This window comes from Meles meles, chromosome 4 (assembly GCF_922984935.1).
Source record: "Meles meles chromosome 4, mMelMel3.1 paternal haplotype, whole genome shotgun sequence".
NCBI classification, from domain to species: domain Eukaryota; kingdom Metazoa; phylum Chordata; class Mammalia; order Carnivora; family Mustelidae; genus Meles; species Meles meles.
The window spans coordinates 31,888,583-31,910,744 of record NC_060069.1 but is presented as its reverse complement, the minus strand read 5'-3'; the positions used below and the strand labels follow the sequence as shown (position 1 = coordinate 31,910,744).

Sequence of the window (22,162 nt, the reverse complement as noted above, 5' to 3'; positions counted from 1 at the left end):
AAAGTGGGCATCACATTTCTATTCAAAATTCCAGGGAGGGCTGAGAACCCCTGTTCTGACCAGCAATGGAGGGAAATAAAGTCCCCCAATTGTTTCAGGCTTGACACCCAGGTATGGCAGAGGGGTCACAGACAGGACTTAGGGGAAATGGTTTGTATTGCTTTACCTGAAAGGCCAGCCATACAAGTTCATTGCTAAAAGGTCAGGAAACCCAGAAAATTACAAAGAAAACCCCACACATCACTGGAAGCCTTTCCCAAGAGGGGTGAGGAGAGGGACCTAACAGTCACACTGCCCAACAAGCTAAGGGAGCCTTGCCACCCTCCACTCCCCTATCCTGGCCCAAGTGGTGTCTCCAGGGGGTAGACGGCACGACTGGGCAGGGCGACACATCCCCAGCCGCGGGGACGCAAAGCGGGGACACCTCTTTGTTTGCAGGGACCTAGCGCTCTTTTCTAGGCTGTCCTCAGGTCCTAGCAGTTCCCACCAAGGCGACTTCCGAGGAGTCCCTTTTGGGCCGGGTGACCGTGTCACTGCTCCTCCGCGGGGACAAGTGGGCCTAAGGCTGCTCTCCCGAACGGCGCGTGTGGCCAGGATGTTTTCAGGCTGTGGGATCCAAGACCCCTGTCAGGCCTTAGCTCCCCTCCCACCGCCCCCCCCCCCCCGCAACGCCCTGTCCGCTCTGTGGAGGGTCGCACCCCGCTGCAGGACCTGGCCTCCAAGAGGGGCGCTGTACTGCACCAGTCTGGGAGGGACTGCTGAGGAGTGCAGGACAGCCCAGGGCTTGAAGGGGCGGAGCTGGTTTCCAGCGTCTGTCCCGCCCACTCCGGGCCACACCTTCACCGTTGTCAATATTGATGCGGGGGTGGGGGGAGCTAAGCAGGAGGAGGGGGTGGCAGAGCTCCTTTTTTGCTCCGCGGGAGGCAGGAGGGAGAGGCTGGGCATCCCCTCGTCCTTGTGAGACGCTAGTTACCTGTGATCATTACCCTGCGTCTCGGTTTCCTCTCTTTGTGTCATGGATGTGATCCCCTGAGCTGGAGATCTTCTGCACCAGCCACAAAGGGGGACTGCTTATCTGCCCCACCCAAACCCCACCCGCTGACCTGGGGCCCACTGCCGTCTCTCTTGGGCCTGGGATCACAGGTACAAGGTGGTGCCCGCCATTCTGCAGTAGGGCAGTTGAGCCCATCCAGAGTCTTCTGGATTCCAGAGACCCAGAGAAGTCTGGGGAGGGACCTTGCAGAGTGGAGTGCCCCCCACTACGCTGCAGAGGCTGGGTTGCGCGGAAATGTGACCTCCCCTGCCTTCTCACAGGAGGACGTGTCCGCTCAGAAACAGGCTGAGAGATGTGTCCAGAGTCCCACAGCAGGGGCCACTTCAGCTGGGGCTAGAACTCAGCTCTGAGGAAGGCTTAAGTCCAGGCAGCCGCATCAGGAAGGGGCCCCCGAAAGGGTCCAGATGAGTGGGGCACAGAGCACAGGAGCACTTCAACAGACATTTAGTGAGCAGCCGCCATGCGCCAGGCACCATTCTGTGTGGGGACACGGACACTGAGCCAGGACCCAAATCAGGAGGGTTATCTGCTTCTGCAAGCAGGAGGAAGAGGATGAAAGTGGCGCGTGGCTGGGGAGAGCACCGCTTTAGCTCACATGGTCAGGGAAGGCCCCTCTGGGGAGGTGTCACTTGGGTTGAGGCCAGAATGCAGAAAAGGAGCCATGGGAAGATTTAAGGGACAGTTTTCTGGCAGAGGTAACAGCAACTACAAAGGTCCAGAGACTAAAATGAGGTCGGTGTCTTAAGGGACAATGAGAAATTTGTAGCTAGAACACAATGAGGAACAGGGAGAGTGAATGAAAATGCACCCAGAAGGACAGGCAATTGGGGGATTTATTTTCAGGCTTAAAGCAGGGGAATGGGGCGATCTACTTATGGTTAAAAGATCCCTTTGGCTACTGTGGAAGGATGGCCATCAGGGCCGGAGAGACCAGGAGACACAGAGGGAGGCCCAGCCACATTCAGGATCCAGGTTGAACCAGACTAGCTAGTGGCAGCCCGTGCATGTGAGGGAGGGAGAGGAAGCCTCTCCCCCCCAGGTGTGGGGCCTGAGCTACCAGCTGGAGGTTCTTGCCCTATCTTGGCCTCGGAGGAGGTCTCTGAGGGGCCTGACCCGGACGTCAAGTGTGAGGTCAGATGCGCCAGGAGAGACGTGACCAGACAGATGAAAGATGAAAGGTGGGCGGGACAGGATGGGGGCTCAGAAGGAATGGGAGTCTGTGTTGGAAGAGACACTAGTGTTCCCCTGGGAATGGGACTTGAAAGCAAACAGACAAGAGGCAGGAGCTAAGGCCTGAGGTGTGTGCCCATTGATATCTGAAGGCCCCAAAGGAGAGGGCACAGTGGCCAGTGGTGTGGGGAGAACTCTCGAGCTGTGAGCAGTCTCCAGAGGAAGGAGTGGTCAGTGGGGTCCCTGGGTGGTAAGAGGGAGGGTAAGGTGAAGACAGACAACCATCCATTCGCTGTGGCAAGAGTGGGCCTTGATGACCAGGAAGGGGCCATTTCCAGGGAGTTCAGGAACGATGGCCAAGCAAAGTGCACAGAGGAGAGAATTTGCAGGGAGGAAGGGAGGAATGAGGACACGGGATTTTGCTGAGCACGGGACAAAAGGAGTCAGGGAAACAGACACGTGCAGGCAGAGACAAACACACACACACACACACACACACACACACACACACACACACCATCATATAAAGGAACAGAGGACTAAACAGGCGTTCTCACACACACAAGGTCAGACACACACAGGGCTTAACCTCCTGTCCTGGGACGCAGGCGTCCCTTCACACACAGGGACCCATTAACTCTGTTAACCACAGTCACATACTCTCAGTGGGTCCAACTGAGCACAGGTGGACCCAGGCTTCCTGGAGTCACCCCCTCTCTGTGACAGAGAGCAGTGAGGGGGAAGCTTGGACATGGGGAAAGGGTGTTGGGGCCAAGGGGCAGGTTTTAGCAGTATGTCCTGGCAGAGGAGTCCCACTGGCTGGGCCTTGGCTAGGACTGAGGCCAATGGCTTAAAGTAAGAGGTGGCCCTGTTCCTGGAGCTTCTGGAATGCTCCATTTTAAGCACCTCCCCCACCCTACAATCAGGAAGGAAAGGAGAGAGCAGCCCAAGGTGTGGGAAAGGTGTCTTCCCTGCAAGGATTGGACTGGCCTCTCCCACGATGGGTATCAGGGCTCCCCAGGGAGGGCTGTGCTGGGCAGCAAGCCCAGATGGGGAGCAGTGAGAACAGAAGAGATGCTAGAGGGAGCCCTGGCCCCCTACCCCATCTCCTGAAGTGACCTGGGTCTCACAGAACCAGACTGCCACCCCCTCCCCCAACAGCTTTGGTTCTCCTTCCTCCTAAAGTGTGTTGGAGTAGCCTGGCCTTCTGGGGGTCAGGGATCAGAGAAGGAAAGTCATGGTATATTCCACATCTCACACCTTGGACCAGCCCAGGCCACCAAGCCCTGCTGTCTCTGGCCTCCAGTAGCCAGGAGGGGAGGCCTGGCAGACCAGCCATGGCCCTGGGGATGGGGTGGCTCTCAGAGAACTGGGTCAATACTTGTTGACTGACTGACTGCGTTTGAAGCCAGTCCACAGGTGGTGGGGTGTCAGGCAGGGCGGGAGCTGGGATTGAGTTACAGTGCTGTGACAGGTAGAGGGGACAGGCCCAGCACTGCCCGCTGGCCAGGAAAGAGAGCACCTTCCAGCAGGTAGGCCTGGCAGGGAGGGGGCTCCGGAATCAGCGGGGAGAGGTTGCTCCGAGTCAGGGGTGTCTAGCATGGGGTCACCGGGCTCAGGGTCACGAGGGGCCACCAGAACTTGGGAGGCAGGGAAAACCCAACAAGTGAGAACACCAGTGGGGGCAGGGAGGCTGTAGGTGCGACCCAGGGGAGGAAAGTGGCAGATTCCGTACAGGTGGGGTCTGTCTCCCTGGTGCCCAGAGTCGGACCACCTGGGGACCTAGGCCCAGCCCTCCCTCTTCCCACTCCCGCCTTCCCTAGAGGGCAGCGCCCCTCCCCTCTTACTGCAATTCTGGCAAAGTGACCTCAGGGTCTGCCCTTTCACAGGTACCTCAGGAGGAAGTGGCCATGGGGGCACCTGAAGAAGGGCTGGGAGGAGGAGCCCGGGAAAAGAGGGAGCATCTGGAGAAGGAAGGGAGCACCTGACAGTGAGGAGAACCTAGGGTAGAGAAGGGGAGACCAGGGGAGCAAGGGGACGTTGGGGGAGGCAAGGGGTGCAGGGGGGAGGAGTGGCCTCTGGGGGAGGGAAGGGAGCACTGGGGTCAGGGACGGTAGAGAGAAGGGGGCAAGGGGGCTGGGGAGTGAGGATGCGTGGGCGCAGGGGATGCCCAGTGGGGACAGGAGGGGGGCCAGGAATGGAAGGGCATGTGGGGGAGGGAGGGAGATGGGTTTGTCAGGGAAGAAACTGGGCATCTAGGAGAAAAGTGGACCCTGAGCTTCTAGCGGCTTTCAGGAGAGAGAGGACACAGGGTGGGATAGAGGGAGTTCCCCGGGGGAAGAGAGGGAGTATAGGGTGGGAGGGCTTGGCACTCTGGGAAGGGAAGGAACCCCCTGAGGGAGAAGGAGACCGCCTGAGGGGAGGGGGTGCTAGGGGAGAGAGGATCCCTGTGAGAATCCCTTGCCCATCCCCCAGAACCCAGGTGATGTGGGGATGAGGGCCTCAGGCCCTGGGAGCCTCTGAGTTGGCTGGACATGGGGCACCCCCTGCAGGGGATGCTGACCCGGCCCAGTGAATCTCTCCTGGTCCCAAACTTCTGGTCTCCAGATTGACTGTCCTGTCCCCCAACAGGTCCCTGGTGACCACAGTGTGGTAACCAGCCAGGCTTCCTGTCCCTCTGTCCCTGACTCCCATGGTTACCTGACCTACAGCCCATAGTGTATACCTCTGGCCACTGCCCACCTGTGTCCTGGTGCTTGTCACTGGACACTGCTTCTGTCCGTTGCCTCTGGATGTCACTATGCCTGCCACTCGGTGTCATCGCATGTTTTCTGTTGTCTGGGACCGGCTTTACAGGATCTCTGTGTCTGCCTGTCACCCACGTCACTGGCATGTCGACAGGCAGGTCTCTAACAGCCGTTCTGAGTGCAGTGAGAGCGCATGGTGGCCCCCTGTCCATCCACCTTCACTCAGTAGCCAGCAAGTTTCATTCATTCAGTGGCTGTCCCTGAGTCCCTGCTGGCGTGCTGGCTGTGGCGCAGCTGGGAGCTGGCGGCAAACAAGAGGACAAGCCCCTGGCCTCGTGAGCCCTCCGCTCCAGTGCAGCAGACCCTACCTACAGCCGACATGCTTGGTGAGGCTCTAACCCCCACACGACCGCCCCTCTGCCCACCCTGCTCTGGGCAGCTCCCTCCCCCATTTGCTCCCTGCTTCCAGAAGCCAGCTTGGCCCTCTTCGGGAGGGTGCGGAATTGCCCACAGTGACCTGTGAGCTCACCAGGGCCTGAGCCCGACCCTCAGGGGCCCCGGACAACGGTGTAAGGCATGCAGGCCACTCTGCATGAGCCACACTATGCTTCTGATTCTGTAACTCTAGAACTCTCCTCCTCCCTAGTCTGCCCTGCCCAGGCAGGGTCAGCGAGCCATGGGAGTTCCTACCACTGGAGCCAAGTGGGGAGGGGGGAGGAACTAACACCATGCTAGGGTCACTAGGAAAGAGAAATTCAGAGAGAAGTGACTTCTGGGTCAATTGGGCAAAGCAGAGGCAAGAAGCAAAAGTTGTGGGGCGCCTGGGTGGCTCAGTCAGTTAAGCATCTCCCTTCAGCTCAGGTCGTGATCCTGGGGCCCTGGGATGGAGCCCCACATCAGGCTCCCTGCTCATCAGAAGCCGGCGTCTCCCTCTGCCACTACCCCCTGCTTTGTGCTCATTTCCTCCCTCTTTCTCTCTCTCTCTCTGTCAAATAAACAAATAAAATTTAAAAAAAAAGCAAAAGTTGCAGCTGGCAGGGCTTAGGTTAAATGGAGAAAGAACTTCAACCGATGAAGAAATGACCAAACCTCACACCTAGGGCATGTTACAGGGAAACCTGGGGGAGCTGAGAGTCATCACTACGATGTAACAAGATATGGAGAGCCCCCTCCTTCCCCGGATACCTCTCATCCCATGCTGCTCTCCTGTGCACACTCAGACTCACAGGCACTGTGGGAGCTAAGGGAGCTAAGTCACTATTTGCAGAGCCTGTGGCTGTTCACGGGGTCTGCTTGTATTACGAGGTCAGTTCTGTTTCAAGAATTTAAGAGTGCCTGGGCTTGATTCACCCAGCCCTCTCAGGTTAGCGAAGCCTGCTGCTTGCTCCTGACTCGATCACAGTCTTCAGAGGTGATCCTTGTGTGCAGAGTCTGAGTTTGCAGAAACTGCCTCTTGCCTGTTTCTCTCTGAGCCTGAGTCTAGAGGCTCCTTTAAGGGTCTTTTTTTCAAAATGTGTCTTCCTTCTTTTCTTCCTCTCTCTTTCCTCCCTCCCTCCCTTCCTCTCTTTCTCCCTTCCCTTCCTTTCCCTTCCCCTCCCTCCCCCCTTCCTTCCTTCCTTCCTTCCTTCCTTCCATCCATCCATCCTTCCTTCCTTCCTTCCTTCCTTCCTTCCTTCCTTCCTTCCTTCCTGAGATTTTATTTGAGAGAAAGAAGGAGCAGAGGGGAGAGTGACAAGCTGACTCCCTGCTGACCAGGGGACCAGGATGCAGGGCTTGATCCCAGGACCCTGAGATCTCAGCCTGAGCCAAAGGTAGACACTTAACCTACTGAGCCACGAAGGCGCCCCCCCCCCCCCAACCTGTCTTTTTAAACAGTCTGTCCCTATTTCCTTGTGCATTAGATTTGCTTTTATGGCAGAGTCTGCACTGCGTGTACAACCTATCCCTGTCTATGGAGTTTGTCTGGGTCCTTGTCTAGGATACCTCTTTCAGCCTAAAGACGCTGTTCCTGTTTGCAAAGCTCTGTTTCCAGTACTTGTCCCTATCAGCAGATCCTGTTTCCTCTGCAGTGTCTCTGTCTCTAGACTATGATCCTGTTTGCAGAGTCTTTTTCTATTCCAGAGTCCGGTTCAGTCTGCAGAACCTAAGCCCTATTTGTACAATCTATGACATCTTTTTAGGGCCTTTAACTGTTTGCACACCCTATCTGAATTTCCCTGGGTAGAAACTGTTCCTGCTTGCAGGACCTGTTCCTGTGAAGACTTATCACTGTCAGAGGTCACTGTGTCTATCTGGGAGCACCTGTGTCTTTCTGCATAGCATATCCCTGTTTGTAGAGCCTCTGCCTATCTGCATACTCTGTTCCTAATTCTATGTGTAACTGTTAGCAGAACCTGGCCATATTTACAGAGCTCTTATCTGCTTCCAGAATTCTTTTTTTTTTTTCTATAAAATCTATCCCTGTTTGCAGAACCTGGGCTCTCTATAGAACTCAGTCCTGTTTTAAGATCTGGGAATTCTGTGCTTGAACACAAAGCTAATTACCCTGCCAGCTCATTTCAGCAAACCCTGCCCTCTCTGAACAGGCTCCCATTGTTAACAGAACCTATCTATTTATAGAACCTGTGTGGGCTTATAAAACCTCTCCCTATCTGCAAAGTCTCTGTCTGCAGAGCCTGTGTCTTTTTTCAGAGTCTGGATCTGTTTGCAGAGTTCATGAGTATTTGCCCAAGCTGTTCCCATCTCCCTGTATGCAGTATTTGAGTCTGTTTTCCAAGGGTATTCTTGCATGCGGGGGTCTGACCATGCCTGGAAAGTTTCTGCTTGTTTCAAGATCCTGTCTCTGGAAAGACGCTGTGCCTGTTTGCAGAGCCTTGCTTTCTATGTACCTGTCCATATCTGCAGTCTGTCTCTTAGGCAAAGAGTCCCTATTTTAAGGGTTTGTCCCCATCCTCATTTACAAAGCCTTTCCCAGTCTGCAAAGCTCCGCCATATCTGCTGAGTCTGTGGCTGTTTGTAAAGCCTTTTTTGTATTCACATCCTTTGCTTGTTTGCCTGGCCTGTCTGAATTTCCCTGGGTAGAGTCTGTCTCTTTGTGCAGGCTGTGTTTATACACACACATGGTCCCTGACCACAGAACTCATTTTATCAGGACAGCCTGTGCCTGTTGCATCCCTTTCTTCAGTCTCAGGAAGCCATCCCTGTTTGCAGAGCCTTTCCTTGGCTTTTTTGGTTTATATGTAGAACCTTTTTCTGTCCACAGAAACTATCACTCTGCCAGTGCAGTCTCTCTTTGCATAGCCTGTCCCTAACCATCTGGAAGACCTAGGCCTATTCGCAGCTCTGAATCCTGTAGACAGAATCTGTCTTTGTTTACAGGATTCAGTCTCATTTCAAGAACCTGTTTGCAGAGCCTTTCCTTGGCTGCTGAATCTGGTTTGTTTTTTTTTTTTTTACCAGCAGAACCTTTGCCTGTCTGCAGAGTCTGTCACTGTCTCCAGTGGCCATTCCTGGCTGCAGAGCTTTCTATCTTCATAGCCTGTTTCTAACTCCCTGCTTGTAGAGGTCCCCATGTTTAAAACCCATCCCTGCCCACAGAGCTGGGCCCTGTTTCAAGACCACAACCACAGATAGCAAATCAGGTCCCTGCTTGCAAAGCCTCTGTGCCAATGTTTGCAGCACCCGTCCTGGTTTGCTGGCCTTTGGGTATGTATAGAGCCCTCCTAGTGAAAGGCATGTTCTGTGATGACAGTGCTTTGGAAAGCTGCAGGCAGGGAGTGTTCTTGCTTGGAGCCCAGAGCACAGGTGGTCAGGGCCTGAGAACTCCAGTCCTTGTTGTTTCCTCCCTCATTCCCTCCTGGCCCAGGATGGACATCGGCAAGGACCTCCCAGCCATTGAGAGTCACGGGGACCTCCACGTAGGGGTCATCGAGGTGAGGGGCACAAGCGGACAACAGAGCTGGTGACAAAGCCGATGCAGTCTCCGAGACTGGGCTTCTCCCTCCCCCATCTCAGAGCTCCCTCCTTCCTCCAACCCCAGAAGGTCATGGGTAGGCAGGTGGTCCGGCGGAGTTCTCCATGGGCACCTTCCTCTCCCGGAACCTGAGGATGGTGCCAGTTCCTGAGAGGGCTTATGGGAACTTCTCTGAGGAACACTGCTACATCGTCCTCTATGTGAGCATGCAGGGGAGTCTGTCTGAGAGGTGGCTTGGCCCAGCTGGGGAGTGTGATGATGCAGACCACGCCCCGCCCCGGGAAGAGGCTTGCTGGCAGCCTAGGAATCAACGCCAGGAGAGGGCTGCCACCTCTGAGGCCTCTTCATCCTTCCTTCCCCCATTCTGGACCTCCTGTCGAGGGAGGCGCCTGCTCTGTCCCTCCAAGACCCTTGGCGCACCCTGGATCTGTGTCCACCCCATCCCTGGATCCTCCGCGAGCCCCAGCCCCCTGCCCCCCCCCCCACACCTAGGCCCTACCTAGGTTCCCTAGAGCCTGAAGGCCCCGCAGGGAGTGCCCACTGACCTGCACTACTGGGTCAGAAAGGAGGAGGGCGGAGAGGCAGAGGGCGCGGCGGGCGCTTTGGTGCAGCACCTGCAGGGGGCGCCGGGGCCGCCACCATGCAGCATCGGGAGGCGCCGAGCCAAGAGGCCGACAGCTTCCGCAGCTCCTTCGGCCTGGGCACTCTGTGAGCGCCAGGCGGCCGGCTGGGAGGCCTGGGGTCACTCTCTTCACCCTCGCGTGGGGGTGTTGGGGTGGGGGGAGACGTCTCTCCTGAGTTACAAGTCTCATACCCAACAACGACCGATTTAGAGCATAAATTCAGTGACTTCTAGTGTGTCTCTGACTTTTGCACCATCACCCCCGTGACCCCAAAAGAAGCCGCATACCCTTCAAACACTCCCCGTTTACCCCCAACATTTTCTTCCCTCGGTCTATGTAAGTTTGCCTATTCGGCGCATTTTTATAAATAGAATTCTACAGTGCATGATGGGGGATAGAACACATCTATGCATTTATCCCTCACGTGATGTTTGAATTGCTTCCACTTTGGGGCTGCTGCGGATAATGCTGCTATGAACATTTATATCCACGTTTTGTGGTGGGTTTTTTGCTTTTTTCCCGGTTTTATTGGGGTAATTGACATACATCACAGTAGAGTTTGAGGGGTACAGCATGACGGTTTGACTTACAAGCCCTGAGACCTGATCACTACACTAAGTTTAGTTAACGTCCTCTTGTCTACAAGCTTTGGTGCGGAAGTGTTTTTCCCTTCTCTTGGGTATATACCCAGAAGTGGAGGTCAGTGTCGTTTGGCGTATGCCTTTGTGATACTGTGCCCAGTAGAAATATGTCTTTGGCCAGAAATGCTTCAAATATGGATTAAATGAATGATTAGGTTAAACCGTAGGAAAATGCCAATATTTGATCATGGCTGTTTCATACCGTTAAACCTCGCACACGCATATAGGATAGACGGGAGCATATTTATACACACAAGCACGAAACACGCCACTCCTACAGGATGGGCCAATAGGCAGGCACACGTACATAGACACGTGTCTGTGTGCACACATGTGTGCTGTGGCCCAGATTCCATGCACTCCCGTCTGCACCTCCACGGACAGATCCCCGTGTGCCCGCAGTTGTCCACGGATACACGTGTGCTCACCTCTGCACTCGCTCCTGCGCTCGGCAATGTGTAGTCTTCCAGGAGAGCCCGTTCCCTCCTCAGCACGGGAAAGGAGGCCTGGCCTCTGCCCTCAGGCACGTGGAGACCAACACGTACAGCATCCAGCGACTGCTGCACATTTGAGGGAGGAAGCACGTGTCAGCCACCGAGGCGAGGGCTGCGGGGGATGGTGCTCTGCCTCTGGGCTCAGGTCAGACTATGGGGAAGTGTGGAGGGTTGGAGGGGGCCGGGGGGGGGGGTGTCAATGGCTGTCACCTATCTTGAATGAGCAGAGAAGAGGTGGAGCCACGCTTCTAGCCCCTCACCACCATAGCTCCTTTGACTCTGTTTTCTCATCCACCCCAACAGCCTATGAAGAACTTGGGGAGGTGCGGCAGACAAGATGGTGCACCCTCTGGTGGCAGCACAGTGGGAAGTGCCTGATGTGGGATGGGGGTGCACAGCCCCACACTCGTCACACACATTGTCCCTGTCACCCGTAGGCACACCCACTGTCTCCCATCAGTCCCCCCAGGCTACGCACTGTCTCCCATCAGTCCCCCCCAGGCTACCCACTGTCTCCCATCAGTCCCCCCAGGCTACCCACTGACTCCCATCAGTCCCCCCAGGCTCACACACATTGTCCCTGTCACCCATAGGCACACCCACTGTCTCCCATCAGTCCCCCCAGGCTACCCACTGTCTCCCATCAGTCCCCCCAGGCTACCCACTGTCTCCCATCAGTCCCCCCAGGCTACCCACTGTCTCCCATCAGTCCCCCCAGGCTCACACACATTGTCCCTGTCACCCGTAGGCACACTCACTGTCTCTCATCAGTCCCCCCAGGCTCACGCAAGTCTGGAGAGTGCCCCCGTCAGGAAAGGAATTGGGAATACCAGTCTTGTTAGAACACGGCACGGCACGTTGCTGCCATGCGGCAGGAATTTGGTATCACGAACATCCAGGTGTTTGATGTCTGCAATGTGAACGGTGACACCTGAGTTGTGCACATCACTCTCTATACTCTCTATACGGCATAGAGTGGTCTGTGACAATCCCACACAGGCTCACCCGCTGTCCCCACAGAGGCAGTGACCTACGTCCCTGGTCGCACAGGGACAACACGCAGCCCCAGGTTTGGCCTGCCATATTGGCATAATTATTTAGAATCCCTCCTTCTCCTCCCTGAAGTGTCTCTGAATGGTAGCTGTCCTTCTCCGTGGGTAACAACCTGCCCCCCCCCAGACACATCAGCGTCATCACCCATGCGCTCCCACAGTTGTTCACCTTGGATGTGCCCCCATATGTGTATACACAAACATACACACGTGAGTAGATAGGTACACACACTCCACTTGCATACACGTACACGTACACACATGCAGCTATCGACATGCCTTGAGCAGCGTCCTAATCGTGCACACCCTGTGAAATGCAGCATTTCCCAAAGTCACACATGCCTATGGATGCGCACAGCCACCCCCCTAGAGTGACCTTCAAGGTCTCATATGGTCACACAGATGCGTGCCTGCATGCCACAATACTGGTCCCACAGATAGGCAGTTGGCCACAGCTTGGTGCACTCACGCGGACAATGTAGGTGGAGATGGGCTGCGGTGCCCCTCCTCCCTGGGTGCTGGTATGACACCCTGTTTCCTGCCCTGCTGCTCCTGACTCTGGCAGGTGGAGCTCTCTTGGAACAGCTTTAATAGAGGTGACAACTTCTTGCTGGACCTGGGCAAGGTGATGATCCAGGGAATGGGCCCGAGAGCAGCATTTCTGAGAAGGCGCGGGTCAGTGTCTACCCTGGGAACTAAGGGATGCAGGGTTCGGGGTGAAGGGTGATCCTCCCAGTGCCCATCCTCCAGTCACCCCAAGAAGTTGGCCTGGTTCTCCACTACAAGCTGAGAAGCACTGACTATGTGCACGCTGAGCCCAGAGCCTGCACTGGTATCCTTGGAGACCAGGATGCCGTGACGTCTCCCCATGACTCTAGCCTCTGGGAGCTGAGCTGGGACAGAAAGGATCGGGGATGGACTATCTGAGCAGGGAAGGTGGGGGGCATGCTGGGGAAGCCCTGACTGCCATGTCCTCTCACAGGGCCTGGCCCTGACCTGCAGCCTCCAGGACAGGGAGTGTGGTGGTCGTGCACAGATTGGTGTGGTGGATGACGAGGTCGAAGCCACTGACTCTGTGCAGGTCACAGAAGCTGTGCTGGGCTGCAGAGTGGGCAACCTGCACGCCACGGTGCCCAACAAGAGTATTGACCGGCTGCAGAAGGCCAGTGTCCGCCTCTGCCAGGGAGCAGACCTGGGGAGTAGGCAGGGTGGAGGGAGTAGCCTGGGTCTGCATGTCTGTCATTACTACAGTAACACAGTGTCCCTAGAAAGCTCTCTAGGAAAGGCCCCTGGGTTTCTGGAGCAAGGCATATAGGGCTTTGGGCCCAGCCTGTACTGGCTGTACAGTACATGTAACCTTGCATGGCTGCGTTTCTGAGAAATCTATCGTATAGATAGGACAACTGAGGCACCAGAGGGCCAAGAAGGTGCCTAAGGCTCCACGGCAAGGTTGCAGTGATGTCAGGACTGCAACTTCCATGCCCTCTGCCTTGTGGGGACTAGAGGAGGCTGGTGTGGAGCCAGGCCGGAGAGGAGCTGAGCTGCCTTCATCGGTTGCCTATCCCCCAGTGTTTGTGAGAAGGATGAGGACTTGGTGATCCAGGAGTTGGCGACCTGCCCACTAACCCAAGACCTACTGCAGGAAGAGGTGAGGCAGGTCCAGCTAACCTCATCCATTCCCACCCACCCACAACCCCAACCTGAGCCAGACCACCTCCTGATCATTCCCCCTCTTGCTCCCACGACTACTACATCCTGGACCAGGGTGGTTTCAAGATCTGCGTGTGGCAGGGACAGTTGTCCGGCCTCCAAGAAAAAATGGCTGCCTTCAGCTGGGCTCTGGTGAAGCTTCTGGGCCCTGTCTCAAAGGGAGCTGCCCTGAGGTTTGAAGTGGGAGGACCCCCGCCCTGGGGTGTGAGGGAAGAAATGGCAGGACCCTGAAATCGAAGCTAGGAGACATCCACGTTCCTGCGGTCTTAAGGGGCCGTAGTCCTGCCCTTGGGCCAGGAGGTGGATACATCCTGCCCTGGGAGGCTGTCTCATAGAGGAAGACATGACTGCCCTGGGGTCTCAGCCTGGAGACAAAGCGCCTTGTCTGAGGATGGAGACACAGTTTTGTCAGGGGTCTGAGAGAGAACTCAGGGCCCCTCTCGGGTGCCAGGGGCATGCAGCCTGTCCCGGGGAGCCCTGACAGGGGTTAGGGCACATGGGACCAGATAGCACCCAAGAAGCCACGTGTTAAAAGGGGAACGTGGCCCTGCCTTGCGGTTTGAGAAGCATACCGCACTGGGGGGCCTCCTCCTTTTCGAGGAGGGGAGACAGGTCTCTCCTGGGGTCTGGGGGTGTTGTCACGCCCATCCTTCCCAAGGCTCAGACTAAGGGGACCTTGCCCGTCCTCAGGGACCTCAGAGAAGTCGGTGGTGAAGGAGCAGCTTCTTAAGCGGGTCATGAGCTCAGTTAATGCTGCTCAGGGCTTGGCTGAGCCGCACGTCCCCAGAGCAGGTGGAGCAGAGAATTGGACCCCCTGGCCGCTCCCCTGAAGCCCCGTCCTGGGCGCCCCTGACAGAGACCCCGCCCCAGACCTTCATCTATGCCAAAGGCTATCCGACCTACACCAACGTGGAGGTGGTGAACGACCCGCGCCCAGTTGGCCGCGTTCAAACAGCTCTTCAGACTTGGTCTAGGACCCAGCGAGGGCACAAGAATGTCGACCGGACTAGTGAGAGGGAGGGGCGGGGCCTGGAGGGGCGGGGTCTGGAGGGGCGGGGCTGGCGCGGGGCGGCACCCAGCTTCTCAGTGGGATGGGAATGTGGTGGTGGCTTGGCCTAGGGGGCCGAAACGTGGTCGGCGCGGGGCGGGCTCTGGGGGGGGAGGCGGGGCCGGCGCGGGGCGGTACCCAGGACTTCGGTGGGAATGGGAGAGCGGGCGGGACGAGGCCGGAGGCTTGGAGGAGGCGGGGCAGGGCCGGCGTGGGGCCGCACCCAGAACCTAGGCGGGGGCAGGGGCGGGGGCGTGGCGTGACCTGCGGGGGCGGGACGTGGTCGGCGTGGGACGGGGCATGCGGGGTGAGGCGGGACCGGCGCGGGGCGGCACCCAGAACTTCGGTGGGATGGAGGAGTGGGCGGGACCGGGCCCGGCGAGTTGTGGGAGCCGGGTGTTGCGGACTTCGGTGGGATGGAGTGGGACCGCCAAGGGGTGGCACCCAGAAGGCGCCACTGGATGGGAGGGTGCGGCTGGGATTTGGGGGGCTTCTTGAATGATGGGACGGACGGGGGTTAGCTGGGGCGAGGACGCCAATGACACCCTATGCCCTCCCTGATAAAGGTAAATTGATTCAGGTAAGGCTGATGTGGGCAAGATGCACAGTCAGCCTGAACTAGCTGCCCAGCTCAGGATGGTGGACGCCTCCGGGAAGGTGGAGGTAAGGGGCATTAGCTTGGCTGGAGGAAGATAGGCACACAGGGTAGGCTGTGTCTTCAGGTGATCCGTATGGTTGCCGAAGTGCCCCAAGTCCACGCAGTTGCACGTCACACGGTGACACCCAGAGACATGCGCACATGAACACACACCCTGCCCACAGCTGGCTCACACACCACGCTTAATCAATCTGTGCAGCTGCGTTCACGTAACACTTGGCACACAGCACAGTAACACTTCAAGATACTTAAGTCCGCCCCTTTGTTACATATATGACACAACCATATATAGAATACAGACACATATACGCACACCTTTTAATTGCACCCAGCCAGTCAAGTTCATGAGTGGCAAACGTGTAATTGCACAAATTCTACATTACACATGATCACAGTCACACACAACACTCAACCCACAGGAACACACCAACATAGCACACAATCACATGTCATCATTCACAGCCCGATGCGGTCACACAGTCAGCCACCTGTCTGGCCTCAGACCAGAGTTCTGGGAGATGCAGGGACTGCGTCATGACATGTTATCTGATCCCTGGTAGAACCCTTAATTCCTTTGGGCCTCAGTTTTTATCTATAAAATGGGGGCAAAAACATCTGACCTTGGCTGGTGTGGGGATGCTGTAAGATTCTGGGAATAGGACTTCTGGCCTTCTAATTCTTAAGGTAGGTGGAGGTCAGAGAAAATACCAATTGTCCAAGGTTTCTTCCTATATTTGCCCTAATATGGATGGACAGAGACTGTTAGAAGGGAACATGAGAGGAGGAGACACAGCAGGGGTTGGGGGGCAGGCAGAAAGGAAGACAGGGAATGGGAACAGAGACAGAAGAGACTGAGAAAGAGGAGGAAGGAGACAGAGTGGAGGGAGGGATGGGATGAAAAGCAGGAGAGATGGGGTACACAGGGAGAGACAGAGGGGGATAGGAAAACAGAGGAGGGCAAAGGTCTTGCCACTCAGGCTCCAAGCGCAGAGCAGGGAGGGGAACCCTCCCAGCAGGCCTGCAGTCAAGGGGTGGGGAGCCCCTGAACCAAAGAGCCTGGCTGCCAGATAAGGGATGCTCCGGGGTAGCATGTGTGATGTGGTCAGGAACAGTCTCTTCTCCAAAAGGCAGCATTCTTCCCCAGAGAGGACATCTTCCCCAGAGGCAGCAGTCAGGCTGCGTGTGGCCACAGGATGCCCAGGCACTGTTTCCTGCCATTGTCAAGGTGGGCATTGGTGTGCCCATTTTACAGATGGGAAAAGCTGACACTCAGAAGGGTCTCACCGCCCACACCCGTCTTGCCCGAGATTTGATGCAGGTCTGCCCGGCTCCAGAGCCCATGCTCGATACTCACTAGGAACAGGAAATCACGCTATTAAGTGTAAGGAAGTATTTTCCTTTCAGCATTTGAACAGGCTTTGTCTTTTTAAGTGACACTTGAGAAAAGAGAATTTTCCCAAGAGCCCCGAGGCCTTGCGTCCACCCAGCTTCTGCGGCCCTGGCCTGGGCAGCAAGCAGCTGAGCCAAGACCTGCCTGCCCTTAAGGCGCCTGTGGCTGGAGGGGAGCAGGATGTCTGGGCAGCCTCTGGAGTCCTCCCCGCTTGCTTGTCCCATGCACCACAGGCCAATTCTGTCCTGTCTGACGGCAGGCCAGGACATGTGTGGCAGGACCCAGGGGCCCATGGGGAGACGGGTCACCTACAGAGCCTTGCGCCAGCCCAGGAGAGCCCTTGCCTGCACTGAGAAGGGCTGCCCTGAGGCTGAGGAGAGCTCGCTGGCTGGGCACAGGCTGGGTGGGCTGGTTCAAGGGGAGGAGCCTCTTGGGCCCACCAGTCTTCTGTTCCACAGGTGTGATGCATCCAGGACTTGGGCAGACAGCCCGTGGACCCCAAGCACCATGGACAGCTGTATGCGGACATCTGCTCCCTGGTCCTCTACACCTACCGGAAGATGGGCCATGTCTGGTACATCCTGTACCTGTGGCAGGTGTGCGGCCTGGGGGTGGGAGGGGGCACCTTCAAGCCCCAGAGCTGAGGATCTGAGAATGGGATTGAAGAGCTGCCCCAGGCCCTTACCACTGCCACCTGCAGACCACCAGACCACCGCACGTGAGGTCAGTGCCCTAAACCGCAACGCTGAGGAGCTGGACCTCATGTCCCGTGGAGCCCTGGTACAGGAGCACGCGACCATGGGCAGCGAGCTCCCTCACTTCCTCGCCATCCTCCAGGGCCACCCGGTGGTCTTCCAGGTAGGGACCACCTCCTCCATGTGCCCACAGCCCTTATGTAAGGGCGAGGCTTCTCTTCAGCCCCGGGGGCCCTCCCTGCTTACTACCCCTGGTAACCCCATGCTGTCAGACACCCTGGAGCTCCAGGGCTGACCCCTGCCTGAGTCTTTTCACCTGGTCCCCAGAGCCAGCCACAAAGCAGAAGCACAGGTGAAGAAGCTGAATTGGAAGGGAGTAGGGCCTTGCCTGGGGTCACCATTTTCTGTCCTCAAGGCCTCGGGGAGCCATGACCCAACTCCTTGGAGATGGGGGAGGGATCCATTGAGAAAGGGCCTGATTCCCTATCCTAGGATGATGGGGTCTTCACCCTCCACACTCAAGGGGTCTAGGAGTTAGTGGTGGCTTCAGGCAAGAGTCTGCTGGGCCCCAGGGTAGTTTGTCCATCACTGGGACAGGGAGGCAGCTCCCAGGAGCCCGTGCCTCATCCTGAGGCCCAGCCCTCTTGTAGGGGCTCAGGGGGCATGATGGGAAGGGGCAGCCAGCACCCACCACAAGGCTCTTCCATGTGCAAGACACAGACAGCTACAACACCAGGACCATGGAGGTGCCGGCCTGTGCCTCAGCTCTCAACTCCGACGACATCTTCTTGCTGGTCACACCTAGAACCTGCTACCTCTGGTTTGGAAAGGTACCTCTAACACTGGCCCCTCAGCTCATGCCTAGGGCGGTGTGCAGGGCCAGGGATGGCTCTACTCCACAGGGGAGGCAGAGTTCACGTCCAGCCTCAGGCCAGGCCCTGTGCAGGGGAAAGACCACAGTGGGGAGCTGAACGTGACAGGTAGATCTGGGAGTCCACTTGCCAGAGGCAGGCCAGGTCCAGGCTGCCTCCCCTGCTTCCGGCCAGGAGCATGATCCTTGGGAAAAAGAGGAGGCCTAATCCAGTTTGCCAGTTTTCTCTGATCTTCAACATAAACCATAAATGGTCCCCAAGTCTGGGGTCCCCATCCCATTCTCTGGACCAGGAGAGGGCCCCAGTCCTGAGAGTGGGAAAGGGGAGATCCCTAGCTCATGTGTGCCCTGTGTCAGCATAGGCCTTTCCTGACTCAAGCCCAGCCCCCCAGAGTCCCCTGTGAGTGGGGGAGGTGGGGCTGGAGGTCAAGACCCCTCCCCCTTCAGGGCCTGACCCAGCTCTCTGTTGGCCAGGCCTGCAGCGGTGACCAGCGTGAGATGGAGCAGATGGTGGTCACTGCCATCTCTGGGGAGAACAAGGAAACAGTGCTGGAGGGTCAGGAGCCTCCCCACTTCTGGGAGGAGGCCCTGAGAGGCCGGGCTCCCTACCCCAGCAGCATGAGGGGACAGGGCTGGGAGGAGGGTGTTCTCCTTACACAGAGAAGAAAACTAAGACCCACAGAGGGTGGGTGACAAGTTAAGCGTCACACAGAGAGCTGGAGAGGCCACCCTAGAACTGAGGTGTCTTGGCTTCCCATTCCAGGATTCCCAGGAGCACAGCCCACCCTTCACTCCCCAGCCCTGGGTAACTGGGAGCAGGAAGATGCCAGGGAGAGCAGGGTAGTGGTGCCCTCTTCTGGCCAAACTTGCTCCCTGCGTGCCCAGTCCAGGACCTTCCCAACGGCAAGAGGGCAAGAGAGCAAAGCCCTATTCCCAGCCCACAGTCCCCAGGAGTCCCGGTGCCAAGTGTGTGTTGTGTCTGTGTGTGTGTACATTTATGTGTGTGGGGCAGTTAATGTGACGTGTCGGTAAACAGTATGTGTGGAATGTGTGAAAGGACAAGGGTATGTATCAGAAGGTAAGGGAGGTGAGGCCTTCAGGGAGGAGGTTACTGAGTCAGGGCCGCTGTGAGTGTCTGTGGGGCCAGGTTTATGTGCTGTATGCCCCTGAGCATACAGCCAGGGCCAGGGGCTCCGTCCTCCTGGGGTGGGCAGGGCCCCAGCTTAACGCCCCTCCCCTCCACCCTTTCCTCCAGCCCCACTGAGCCAGCCATCCCCCTCCCAGCGCCCACTCAGGAGGAAAATTCCGGGGCCAGCATGTGTCACCACCGCTGTGGCTAGACAGGTCGTATAATGGGCTTTCCCACTGACAGATGTGAACCCATGCAAAGCCCAGAGAGCAGCAGGGCATCTCCGGAGGGAATTTTGGGCTGGGGGGGAGCCCAGAGGAGGGCCCGTGCCTCCCCGCTGCAGGAGAAGCTGTCCCTGTGCTGGGGGCTAGCTCGGCCCAGGCTGCTGGGAGGCACAGCTCTCTCCGGGCCCCTCACAGCCTGGCTGTCTGCACTGGCTGGGCTTCCCAAGGATGTCTCCAGCTTCCAGCCATGGCTGTTTGGGTGCTCCAGCACAAAGGGTCACCTGGCCCTCATGGAGGTGGTGTTCTTTAATCAAAAGGACCTGGACACGGATGACATCATGTTACTGGACACCAGGCAGGAGGTGAGATGGCCGCCCCGGCTGGCTGGGGTGTGAATGGCGGGGGTGGGGGTGTCCGTGTCCATGCAGCCGGGGCTGAGTGTGTGCAAGTGCGTTCCCAAACATGTCAGGCTGCAGGCAAATCTGCGTGACTCTGGGTGACACAGTAACGCCATGAGTGACTGTGCCCCGCGCGGCCACGGACAACTCCGTGTCACCGTGAAGCTGCAGGGGACTCTGGCTGTGTCTGGTGCTCGTGTGCGGCTGGGAGCAGTTCTCTGTCCGCGAGCCTCACAACAGCAGGCAATTCCAGGTGACCGGGTGCCCGTGGCTAAGGTGGCAGTGCGAGCAGTCGCAAACTGAATGACCGCGCGAGTGTACATGCTTCTTTTGTGTGACGGGGCTGCCTCTGTGGAGCGGCCGTGGGGTCACGCGCTGCTGTAACTGGGGAAACCAAGAAACGATATGACTGGCTGCCGCGGGAGTGACTGAGTGACTTCTTGGGGGGCCGGGTCCCTGTGCGTCCGAGAGGCTCCACGCGGCGGGTTTGGGGTGTTTTTCGGGAGGAGTGCGCACAACTGTGATGGAGTGCAGTCTTGTTTACGTGCAGCCGTGTGTGACCGTGGGTGACAGTGAGTGGCTCTGCGGCAGTGGGGGATGGTGTGTCTGTAGCTGTCACCATGTGTGTCTGTGACACGGAATGTGGCCATGCGGCCTATGCGTTCCCATCTTGGAGCAAAAGCCAAGCCCCCCATACACAGACCTACCACACTTTGTGTCCTCTCGCTTGGCAGGCTGGGATGTGTGCGGGACTGTGAGACCATTTAATGGATGGGAGTGGGAAAGAAGTGCTCAGCTCTGGGTAGCCCTACACTCGCCCCAGGCCAGGTGCCCTCTGTGTCCCAGATCTTCCTGTGGCTCGGGGAAGCTGCCACTGAGCAGAAGAAGGAGGCGGTGGCCTGGGGTGGGAGTACCTGAAGACACACTCAGCAGGGAGGAGCCCCAACATGCCCATCTTGGTGATCAAGCAGGGCTATGAGCCTCCCACCTTCACGGGATGGTTGTCACCTGGGACGCCTACAAGTGGACTGAGTGAGGCCTGGACTCCCAGCCCCACCTACTCCAGGGAGAGGGACCTGCCCTGAGCAGGCTAGGAGGAGGCACTGCCCTGTCTGGGGGAGACCTCCAGTGTGGGTAGAGAGTCCCTGGTCTTGTCCCCAGCGCCCGCCCCCCTCTCCCACCCCCAGGTCCCAATGGTGCCCTCCATCCTGGCTCTACCCTGATTCTTGCCCCCAGTTCTATGAGGAGGTGGTGGACGGCAGCTCGGGAGCAAAACCTGCCACAGTTGAGATAACAGCAGTGAGTACCGGGTCCCCCAGCCTCCTGCCGGGGACTAGGCTTGGTCAGCACGGTCTGGATGGGCAGAATGGGCACGAAGGGAGCTAGGCCCTGGTGGGTGGCAGAGTTTGCAATGGGGGCAAGAAGGCCACCGGCTCCATGTGGCCTCCCCGTGCGAGTGTCTCCCCCAGGACTCCCCAGCTTGAGTCCTCTCTCAGGGCAGGAACTCAACAACTTTCAGCTATCTGGAGGACCAAGCAATGGCAAGGCAGGCCCCTTGACCCTGCAGGCCCTCAAGGGCTCTGAGGAGGACACAGGGAATGAGTAGCAGCTAGGCCCCAAGGCCAGTGGCACCAGCACAAGTAGCCACCACAGCAGCCCCAGACCCCCACCAAGGGGAGCTTGCCCCCCAACAGCTAATGCACCAGGCTGCTGAGGACTTGCTGGAGGGTGTGGGCCCTGCCCACGAGGGGGTGGGTGCCCAAGGCCCCCTGCCACTCACTGCCCAGGACCTGGAGCACCTGAAACTGAGCTGGAGGTGCCCAGGGCATGACCAACTGATTGTGGGAAATGCGCAGCCTGCCGGGGGATATGTCTTCCAGACGGAGCAGTGGGCAGAGCATATGGGGGAGGAGAGCCTTGAGCCCTGGGACAATACCACTGGGTGGATGAGACAAGATTCCGGGATCAGCTGACACCCTGCCCTGTACCCTCTCCCCCAGGCCAGTTCTACCTCTCTTGACTCTGACTTCCAAGATATCTTTGGGAAATCCAAGGAAGAATGCTATAGCATGGCCAAGTGGAGGCAGCAGCAGGAGAAAAAGCAGCTTGGCTTTTTCTGACTCCAGGCCCTGCCCCCACCTGGGCCACCCACATGGATAGGACCCCCACAGGTACCTTCCCAACACATACCTGAGCCCCCAGGGAGACCCCGCCTGCACGGTCTAGATGGAGGCTCCCAGGTCACCCCCTCCACCCCCATCAATAAAAGCTGGTGGCGCTCACAA

General features: G+C 57.6%; 1 protein-coding gene across 1 annotated transcript; it reads left to right on the top strand.

Moving 5' to 3' along the window:
- Positions 1-8,837: 8,837 nt before the first annotated feature.
- On the top strand, positions 8,838-21,997 carry VILL (villin like). Its single transcript, XM_046003640.1, is given in 25 exon segments — positions 8,838-8,894; positions 9,043-9,144; positions 9,448-9,565; positions 9,568-9,654; positions 10,701-10,807; positions 12,320-12,389; positions 12,392-12,429; positions 12,737-12,936; positions 13,324-13,402; positions 13,498-13,637; positions 14,226-14,473; positions 15,093-15,175; positions 17,019-17,163; positions 17,261-17,418; positions 17,906-18,085; positions 18,601-18,748; positions 19,696-19,841; positions 20,724-20,781; positions 20,784-20,879; positions 20,882-20,909; positions 21,065-21,176; positions 21,379-21,545; positions 21,547-21,628; positions 21,883-21,894; positions 21,896-21,997. Coding segments are annotated over 25 exon segments (2,763 nt in total).
- Positions 21,998-22,162: the final 165 nt, after the last annotated feature.